This window comes from Cantharellus anzutake (genome assembly GCF_015039405.1).
Source record: "Cantharellus anzutake strain C23 chromosome Unknown EI90scaffold_28, whole genome shotgun sequence".
Taxonomy (NCBI): Eukaryota; Fungi; Basidiomycota; class Agaricomycetes; order Cantharellales; family Hydnaceae; genus Cantharellus; species Cantharellus anzutake.
Window position 1 is genome coordinate 650,082 of NW_024066978.1, and position 10,361 is coordinate 660,442.

General features: G+C 49.7%; 2 protein-coding genes across 2 annotated transcripts; one reads left to right on the forward strand and one right to left on the reverse strand.

Moving 5' to 3' along the window:
• Positions 1-1,086: 1,086 nt before the first annotated feature.
• EI90DRAFT_1232455 (uncharacterized protein) lies at positions 1,087-2,083 on the reverse strand. The gene has a single exon (XM_039051584.1). The coding sequence runs from the start codon at positions 1,823-1,825 to the stop codon at positions 1,277-1,279; it is 549 nt and encodes a 182-aa protein (XP_038915374.1). The 5' UTR covers positions 1,826-2,083; the 3' UTR covers positions 1,087-1,276.
• A 669-nt stretch (positions 2,084-2,752) lies between these two features.
• Positions 2,753-3,515, forward strand: EI90DRAFT_1232434 (uncharacterized protein). The gene has a single exon (XM_039051583.1). The coding sequence runs from the start codon at positions 2,911-2,913 to the stop codon at positions 3,427-3,429; it is 519 nt and encodes a 172-aa protein (XP_038915375.1). The 5' UTR covers positions 2,753-2,910; the 3' UTR covers positions 3,430-3,515.
• Positions 3,516-10,361: the final 6,846 nt, after the last annotated feature.

Here is a 10,361-nt window from a genome sequence, read left to right on the forward strand (position 1 = left end):
CTGCAGAGATTGTGAAATGCAAACCCTGTTATTGTGGTGACTAGTAGTTAATTGACTTGCACAACAAGGTGCTTGCGAAAGCACTCGAACGTGCGGAAGAGGCATAGTTTGCAAACACGACTCTTATGATGCGATGAATTGGGCAACTCAATTCAATTTATCGCGTTCAGTCTGCGAAACATTACTGAGGCAACCCCCCAGGGAAGACCAACCCGAGGACCTCGTAACAGGAGCCACACACCAGCAATTTCACTATGTATTGACATCCCCATCATGCATGCTGCTGTAACCTGACGCCCACGGGAATCGAGGGGTGGTGGCGATTCAGATTTATTACCCCGCGGAGTATTGAAACATCATCGTATGTCTCATTCTCAAAGTGCGCACGCACGCATAGGTCGAGTAGAGCCGATCGGCTGCGTGCGTCCAATATTGTCATCATGGCGAACAGGCGGAAGTATAATTAACATCTTACAAGAACCCAGGCACCCATCCTGTCGCTGTTGTGAATTCAATTACGGCGGCATTTTTTCGGAGCGACTGGTGCTTAGTGGGGATTAGCTGCAAGGGCAGTTACTTAGTCATGCTGACGTTATTTAGTCTGATCCCGATCAGGAGATCTCTGTACAATCAAATCGGTTCCTTCCGGACGTATACAAACACAATCATTAGCTGAATTGTGAAAGCAGAGGAGAAAAAAGTGATTCAGATATCCGACAAGACTTTGAGAAGGCTGTTCAGCCATGGGGGGCGCTCGAAGCGCGATCTCAGTGGTGTTCACTGAGTTTGAACGGTGAGACAGGATATGCAGTTATACCAGTGGAGTTTGCTATACGGTGAAGAGAGTTCCGTGAACCCAAAAAAAGTAGGGAAACAGTGGCTATCAACCTTCAGAAGTTCGTTCTCTGCGCTCAATCGTCGGTGATTCGCTGTTCGAGCCTCCCTGGAAGCAGAGGGGAAAACAAAAACGCTGCATGAGCTTTGGGCAGCGATGGAAACGTTTCGATCGACTCACATTTGCATTTGCGCCGGGGCCTGGTTCATTACCAGCCTGATCAGGATTGGATCCAGCACTAGAGGGCTGGAGGGTCTCAGGTGAGCTGCTTGCCAGGAGGTGGCAGCGGGAGGTTAACCTACAATCTCCGATGATCCAGGTTCTGAACGTTCCGGATTCGGTGTGGACATTATTTCTTAGCACGAAGGTTTTCAAGCACACCCGCGAAGGCTTGGGAGAGGTGGGGAGGGGAGGATGCGCCCCGTAACAAGAGGGTTCTTATCAGGGCGATGGGTCTCTGGATATGAATGTGATGTACTGCGCGGTGCCCTGGTTATTATTCGGTCGGGCTTCAAGACCGAGCGAGGATGAAAAGAACCCTATTTCCATCAAGTATTTGACCGGGAAATTATAGTCCTTGCGTTGGCCGCCTGAAGGAGAGCTGGATAAGACAAGTTGTGTATATCTCCTGGGTAATTTTTCCCTTTCCAGGGCTGTGATTGACCCCCCCGAGAGATATAAATAGTGGGATAGCTTGGAAGAACGAAGGAGCATCGGCGCAGTCCGCATCCTACTGAGCTGGCGTGCAGTGGTCGACGCGGGTGCCATACTGTGCCATACTGGTGGTGCCATTAGTCCAAGAACGATTGCACGAGGTGCCATTTCAAACCATGAGTGTATCAAGTACAACTCCATTGGAACTGAATATAGCTCGGGAAAAAGCCAGAAGATTCGTGACCTTATCAACCTCCGTTTTTTTAAATCGAGTGGGAGTTCTCTGAAAAGGCGGTTTCTCAGAACCCGACTCAAAAGGCATTTATAGCCACACATGACTCCAGGATTCTGAAGGCTGAAGACTCGTAAAGATAGGTCGATCAATGCCGCGTTTTGTTTTCGTTCAAAGCTATGGAGATGGCACGAATTGCGTGAGCATGTTCATTCGTGATTATCATGTAGTGCGGAACGCCACTCTCATGAAGAGCGACGTCGTCGGCGTATACGCGTTGCGCATAACCACCCTATAGTCTCTGCACCAATGGAGGGTGGTATTTCCTGGCCTCAGAAATTCGTTACTTCGTTTGAACGATGCCCCTTCCCAGCGAGACCAGGGGGTTACCCCAAGATGTGAACATAGACGATTCATTGTCCACGTTCCGGCCCAACTGAAAGTGCCGAATCCCGAAATTCGCAGTACCTTGGCGGCGAAGGTGATGCAGAATGGCCGCGGGTGAAGTTCGTATATCAAGATGGAAGTGGCAAACGTAGGCAAGTGCTGCTTCCCCTTGAGGTTGTGGGCTTGCATGCCCGAGACAGCCTCAAAGGGCACCAGAACTTGTCGTTGATGCCTTATGTGGGCAGGCTCCAGTAAGAATTACAAGGCCTCTGTGGCACTGTCAGACAAATGCGCGTCACCAGGTGTCGTCCCATCCCACCCCCCCAGAAAGTCTCTGTACTCCCCTGGTAATCGATATTCTTCCTTAAAAGCCGTGTCAATAGTGTATCCATTCGCCAGGATACATGGGCGCTCGTGAATTTTTCTTGCACGCTCTCCCATACAATTTCTCGATCGATCTCTACCAAATTATATAGATCTCACACGACCAAAGTTCTTCAAGAGGGACATGGCCCCTCCTGAGTTCCTGTTGCCTTTGTCTCACCATGGGCACTGTTTCGAAGGCCGCTGGAATCGAGGGAGGGTAGTAGAGAGGGGAATCAATACGGTGCGAATTAACGCGCGGCGGTGCGGTGTGGGCGGTTTAAGTCCGCGCGGCCGCGGTCCTTGAAATTCTTGTGAAACACCGAAACCTTAGAAGGCAGGGAAAGTGACCTCAGAGTCCCATTTATATGGCTTATTAGTCGGCCTGTGATGCCTTATCTTCAAATTATGATCAAATCTTCATTCCTGACCACAATTCATGACCGGGAGGGTACCATTTTCATCAGGACGCTCAACTACCCTGTCACATCTCCGGAAGTTATTCATATGTACCAGGAACGGAGTCCCGTTAGTGCCAGTAGACAAAAGTTGGGCTAGGGCGACGCATGGCCCTTTACAACATGTTTCCAAAAAGAATCGAGACCCCTACAACCTGAGCCGTTCGCAGGGCATTTTCCTCAACAAGCAAGACAACGCAGTTATCTTTCCGATATTGGGCGCGCCTGTTATACCACATCTATATTTGAGTCGCCATGGTGGTTCGAAGGATTGCGAACCCTCCAATCTATCCCATCGATCGAGCCAATACTTGTGTGCAGGTTCGGGGCAAAAGGCTACTACATCTAGCACTTTCGATCCACATCTCCTAGGCACCACGCCTGCCAGCCATCCTCCAACTCTCGAAAGAGGCCACATCAGCCCGGTGGCCGGCCACTTTGTAGCATTGTCTCGGCGAGGAGTCCCCCGGTATGCGTCAAATCTCAGCCGTAAACCATGAAAGTTGTGGAGAAAGGGCGCGCTGCTACTGCTTCCTCGCGACCGGAGATACTAGAACGAACCCAAGTGCTGACCCCGCCCAGGCGCAGCCTTACTTCGTACCGTGTAACACATTTCAATGGCGGACTTCAATCTTGCACCACGGTAGCAGGTCCCAAAGACCTCCCCTTGTATGTCGTGGCGAGTCTCAGCTGTCCCCCCGTTTATTTCTCCGTGCTATGGCTATGACATGGGGGCTTATGGATCATGGTGTGCGACTTCACGTCCTACGAACCAGGAAACGAAGGCAATCTGGGAGGATCTTGCGTGCATCTCGAACCATGACTACTTCAGCAAGAGTCACCTGTGCTCACTTTCCAACGTTATCACAATCATGTTTGAGACTTTGATCATGGAATTGAGACGTTGTGAGTTATACGTGTAAAGTCGTCGTGGCATAGTAAGATGTTACAGTTCACCAACGCCCATAGGTGGTGGCGTGTATGTGGGGGGACAGGATACCAGGCGGATCAATAGGAGCAGAGCATGCAAGCTCATTCGTCCACAAACACCGGCCTTGCTGAATGGGAACGGTCTTTCGGCGTCCTGGACTGCTATAACGGCCTTCAAGCTTGGTTGGGACTTGCTCCTTTGTCATTCCGAGGCACTCGGAGAGGCATTAATGATTATTTTATTCGAAAAAAAAAGCATACCAAACCACGGAATTAATTGCCCACCGAACCTCCCATGGGACATAATCCTGTAAATTCGTTGGATGAAATGTTGCGCGGTGGGTGACCCACCTCCGTCATCTGGGACCATTGTCGATTAGTTATCCAGGAAACCAACCAAAGCAACATCAGCCCAGGTCACCTAACGAACTACCTCGCTGCTCTGGAGAGATGTTTGACAGCCCGTTGAAATCAATTACCTTCCAAAAAAGGTCGTGTCGTTTATTCTGCGTAGAGTATCAGAATCCGTGATTGCAGGCTGAAACTACAGTGAAAGCTATTAACCCTACTATAGTCCGCTCATGAGACAGCATGCGAAGAACTTGTGTATAGGTCTCTGAGCAACGAGGCTTAACTACTTATTCCGGACAAATGACCAAGAGAGTTGCGAGCAAAGGGGCCCCAATAAGCCGCGCGATCCAACATCTAAGCACGCCTCCAACGTGTACAGGCTATAGACGCCTTGCTGCCATACCGACCAAGCTCGATGTTATGGGCTGCATCGCTGGAACGGAGGCGTAACGCCTGTCACGCATAACCGATGTCGTAAGCGTTTATTAATTTCTCACTATAATTGCCTCTGCTACTTATCGACCAATGAGGATTATCCATAGGCTGCTAATCATCAGGGAAAAGCGGCGCTTAAGCTTTGAGGGCAATGATTCGAATTGAGATTTCGCAATATGGACTGAGAAGTTCACCGGTGCCAATTCCATCTCCATCCTAACAAATGTGTCCCAATTCGAACTGAAATGTGGTGTTTTTATTGTTTGAAAATCAATTCCATTTGCTGATGAAGTATTGAGAGTGAGGTTCCGTCTGTGAGCGAAACTCCAGGTGTAGTCCTTCGGTTAGGGCTTCAGGGTCAAAGCTCAGGAGCGGTTTGTAGAGACCCAATCAAAAAACTTCCCAGGGACCTGATTGGACGATTGGGGTGATCCTTCATTCCTGCCAAATAAACGAACCGATGAAGATCGTCCATACATTCATTTGGATTACCTCAATCGCCCAATCAGGTCCCTGGGAGGTTTACTGCCGGCCCTCCGGAGGATAACGTAAGTGACCATAAGTGGGAGGTCCAGTGCGGCCGGTCGGTCAGTCAATTGATCTGCAGGGTTGGGGAGAAAAGCCGTTCTATGTGGTTGCACTACTTTCACCCTCTGGGAAGTTGTTAGTCCCCTCTGGAAACGAAGTGACGTGAGGCTGAATGTCCAGCAAGTGAGAGAAGCTGAGATGGCTGACCTCCGTGTCTCTCCGCAAAGCGACTTGTCGTGGGTGGGACATGGCGACGTGCACGGCAACTCTGGCAGGCAAATGAAGATGTCAGTATGGAGGGGGGGACCAAAGACCGGCCTTGGTTCATGCAGGGGAGTTGGATTATCACCAATGCAACTCCAGTCCTGAGCGCCTGCATTCGCCGCCTGCCCTCCCACGCCTAGGCAGAGATCAGCAGGTCTCTGGGGAAGCAGGCGTCCCAGAGCACGTACGATCTGTCTCTATGAGACAAGTGAGGCATTGGTTGTTCCTTTCAGACATGGAGGATCGGATTCGGCGGCGCTGTGTAAACGGGAAGGTTTTCAAATCGAATTCCCCAAAAGTGTTCAAAAGATAGACACGGATGCATGTCACTGTTGCCTGGGGACGGAATTCCAGCCCAGTCCCAAGTTCATGCCCGAATGCCCGTTATCGACCAGAATTAGCAGCAGAGTACTATAACCCTCTTTGTCATTGTCAGATGCCTCGGCAAGTACGTGGTGGAGTCAGGAGTAGCGGAGCTAAGTTTCCAAATGAGTATTCTCCGCTCCGTTGTTGTACACGCCCATATCCGATTTTGCCGGAATGAGTCCGAGGGGTGAGTTCGGCGCGCGGTGTCAAACGAGCCGGAGCTCAAACTGAATGGCGCCAGTCCCCCTGAATGAAAAATCCGGAATTCAGCGAGGTCGCCTAATCCGCGGAGGTTGCAGACTAGTCAAGCAGCGAAACATGCGGGAATGTAGAACTTCGGTTTCTTCCATCTAGAGCGTTTGTTCTCTCGTTGTTGGCATCTTAGAAACGACCGGCATGCGAAAACAGCCTGGTGCCGTAACACGTGGGCATCAAGACGTCACAGATCTAGGATATGGCGACGGCATTTATTCAGCCACATGGGCACTGATGCCACGCATGTCCTGATGAACAGTGCCTGAGGCTAGTCCTTAGGCATTCGTGTTCCAGACCCGGTATCCACTTCCAGTTTAGCGCTCGTTCGCTGTAAATTTTTCTTGTAGCCTCCAACAATATTTGTCACACGTCCAGCAACTGACTTATGACGATGGCAAGGAGACCTCAATACTTATCGGAACTATGAGATCGATGGCGGTTGTTACTAGTTACATTAGATGACATTGGCGCAATACTGCTCTCAAATCAGACAACATCGGATCTCGCTACAGAATGATCACCGGGAAAACGACGCCCATAAAGGCTGCGAGCGAACGAAAGTGTTCGCTTAATGGTTCAAGCGTGCTCTGCACTCAGCACACATTGCTGCGGGGGCGTGCTTGGGGGAGTACAGCGCTGACAGATCGGGTAAGGCTTCATTAGGTCGTCGCCACGCGCGGAACGATCAGTCGAATAATTATTGGCTAAGTCAGGGGGTGGATGTCAGGCCGTTTCCAGGAAGAGGAATCTAAGTGAGTACAAACAGTTGCCCTGAACAGTCGTTTCGCCAGCATCCACGCGGCCTTTGTTGGGTATCGCACAGCAAGTACGAGCCTGCTAGGGGGTTTTCATCATCAGGTTGATTGCCGAGCGAAGATCATTGACGCGTACGGGTGGATTGTTTCCACAAGTGGCGCACGAATTCTGAGTATCTGCCATAGGTACAAAATTCAGAGTGGTTGTGAGAGGTGTGGAAGGGTTGTTGGGGAGACGATGTACTCTCCCCAGGCATTTTTATATAGTGTGTGCTATTAGTCAAAGTTATTGGCAGGGGCCACTAGAGTGCCCATAGCCAGAAGGAGACTCGATGAGCTTATTATTCTCCATTAAGTTAAGATAATTTAGCGGCAATATTTAATTGAGTCTGCAGATCTTTTTCCAGATCGGTCAGTATGCTCGTACAGCTTAGGGGTCGAGAGTGCGTGCACACAAGACAAAAAAGCTTGGAATCTAGTAGTGAATCAGGGAACGTGGTCAAGGTCCGTGCCAGTGAAAGCCCATTTCCTCTTCTGGTGAGATTCTTTTTTCTGAGTGGTGCGGGTGAAAACGGTAGATTCCATTTCGTTTCCCTTGGAGGAGTGCTTGCTGGAATTACCCGACCAAGCGTGGGAGTGACACGCATCACGTTGTGACAAGTCACGGTTGGAAGCGCTCGCCAGTTGAATGACTGTGTGATAGAAGATGTAGTTCTGCAGAAGCTTCTCTCATAGCTTCTTAAACTCAAATGGATGCGCCGTTCACTGTGGCTCGCCATGAAGTTGTTGATACTCAAGACAATGCTACATTAGGTGTCTCAGTGATGGTTTAGTATTTGGAACCGATCCTATATCGCGGTCACTACATTCAGAATTCCCCGTATCATTTTGATTAGCGCCCATGGCTCATCTTCGGCGGAAGAGCTTCGACAGTAAACAGGTGTGCCACGATATCCCCACGTTTCCCGTCCTTGGGTCGGGAGGATAAATCAGTGTTCCTTGTAGGATAAGGCACCCTGGCGGAGTCGTAGCCCAATGAACTGCTCGCCACATGTGCCGGCTATCTTCTTAAGTGGCGAAAATACAACTTTGTAATAGCGAATACGCCGTCCTTCTTTGCAGGGCGATAATAGGACAGTAACGATCTTAATGGCCTTTGAGCGCTTCTCAATCAAATCACTGCACCCATGCGTATATTCTTAAAAAAGGGGTCTTGACCGTGCAGCCAGGAATGCTAATCAAGGCTTCTCAATACGATTGTACCCCCAACTCCAGCATAAGCAAGAAATCGCAGCTTCAGAGGTGTGTTTTGTTGTGATTTAATGTTTCCCCCAGATATTGGACACGCACCACAAGCTACTCGAAAGAGCGCCCGGGGAAGAGACTCTAGAGGGATGTGGCGAGGCGCAGCACAACCTCAGGGTGCCCGATTTGTGTCGACCCAAGGGGGATCAATGAATTGGCGCAGCTCCTCAGGGTCGGACTTGAACGCCGATCACAGCAGCGAGGTACCAAAGTGCTAACTTGAGATGATTGATGATTTCCTCTCCCCTTCTCAGAGGGAGCTACTGTGTGCATGCGTGCATGGGTTGAGTCGAGCCTTGCCAGCCGCATGTCAAGGGATCGTCGCTCGCTCAGTTGGTCACTTTTCCCGATTGAATCCATTGATTTTCTCTTCGTCATCGTGGCAACAGGTGGCACAGGCTAACAATCGTACTTATAACATCTTTCAGGAACTCATTGCAGGCGCGCATCCCATGTCCCACCACGAAAGGAAGTCACTGACTCAGTTCAAGATGGGATCAAAGACAACGACCTAACCATGAGCAAAGTGTGCCCTGTGGCAGACCACCTGGAATAACCCACCAGTTCAAGGATGATCTCTGTAATATCCTAGTCAGCATGACCCTTAGCGGAGTTAATAATTCAATTGCTCGGTTACCCATTTGGTATGAGTGGCGGTATTATTTCATATCGAGTTACAAGGAGATCATGTCGGCGCCTGGAACTCCGTAGTGCAATGTTTAGTTAAGCTAACGTTATTCAATATCGTAATCAGGACCTCTTGTACACAAACAAACGTGTAAACGCCACGAATTCGTTAGGTCATCGATAATCATCAGGAATATTGTGAAGAAAAGAACAAGATGTAATTCCGCTGCTGGAGTCTATAGGATCGGTGAAGTCTGTCGATCTCGTCGGAGCAATTTCAGCGATTCCCTCGAGTTGGGATGCAGGGTGGTTAGGGGGGATACCAGTGGTGCATTAGAATTCCGGCGCCGTTGGTCACCGCTGTACGATAGAAAGAAAGCCCGTTGAACTCAAGCAGAGAAGAGAAGCTTTGGTGACTACCAACCGCCAGAAGTGCTGTTTGGCTTTGCTGGACGTAGAGAGAAGCGCGCAAGAGTAATATATAAATCTTGGGCGGCAATGAAACGTTTTGCTCGACTTACGTTCGCGTCCGCGTTCGGTGCGTTGGAGCTCTGCCCACTGCCTCTTTGATTCGCCTGGCACTCGTCACAACGTATATTACGATTAGGTCCAGTGCACGAGACTAGAGGGTTTGAGTCTCTCAGGTGAATCATTTGCTAGGAGCCAGTGACAAAAATTGGCGTACAATCTCCAAATCCGACATTTTGACATTCTGTCTGGGGGCATGGCTCGTTAGACAGGGGTTGGGGACACCTGTGAGGTGGGGGAGAGGAAGACGTGTCCTGTAACAAGTCCATTCTTATCAAGCGAAAGCCATCCGAATCCGGCCAGATTGAATAGGATGCAAAGCACCAGCATCCATTGGACAGTGTTCTCTTGTTATGATTCAAGCGGGCACGGCCTGGGGAGGATAAGAAGATTCCTATTTCCATCGAACAACGCATTCATTTAACTGAGGATTCCCCGCATCGCTTGTCTGAATGAAACTGAATCAGTGCCATCCCGTGGGGATTTTCCTACCAGGACGGTGCTTTGATCCTCTGATGGTTACTGAGGTGATCTGGAAGTGTGGATCAATTCCTTGTTTGTTCAGATGGTACGGCCTGACAGGGTATACTTATCGCTTTCATAAGTGAGCTTCAAAGGTGATTGGATTTTCAGACGGACACTCCGGCGATACCGTTAATGCCCAAGTCTGCAGTTTGTGCCAGATAAGGCCAACTTAGTCGAAACGTTCGCCGTTGGTCCTAGCTCGGCAGCCAATTTGTAATCTTGCAGCTTCTAATTTTTAATTGTGAACGTGTGAATTCTCGGCAAGTCAAATAAGTTATGGTCGCTGCATTGTGTCCACACATGACTTCGGGATGCCGGAGACTAGTGATGAATGATGACTTGTAGAGATGGATCAACCGACACCACGCTTTCGCGTTGGGTTACGGGCTCAGCGAATTCGCATGATTGTGCTCATTCACGATTATAATAAAGTGTGGAAAGCCATTCTCATGAAGAGAGAGCGTCATAGGCGCGTATATGTGTAGTCTCTTCTCCATGGAAAGTATTTCCCAGCCTAGGAAATTCGTTACTTCCTGGGGCGAGACCGAGGCTATCCGTAGACG

Coding starts and splice junctions, on each gene's coding strand:
- EI90DRAFT_1232455 (XM_039051584.1), bottom strand. CDS start 1,825: ATGTGTGGCTATAAATGCCTTTTGAGTCGGGTTCTGAGAAACCGCCTT.
- EI90DRAFT_1232434 (XM_039051583.1), top strand. CDS start 2,911: ATGACCGGGAGGGTACCATTTTCATCAGGACGCTCAACTACCCTGTCA.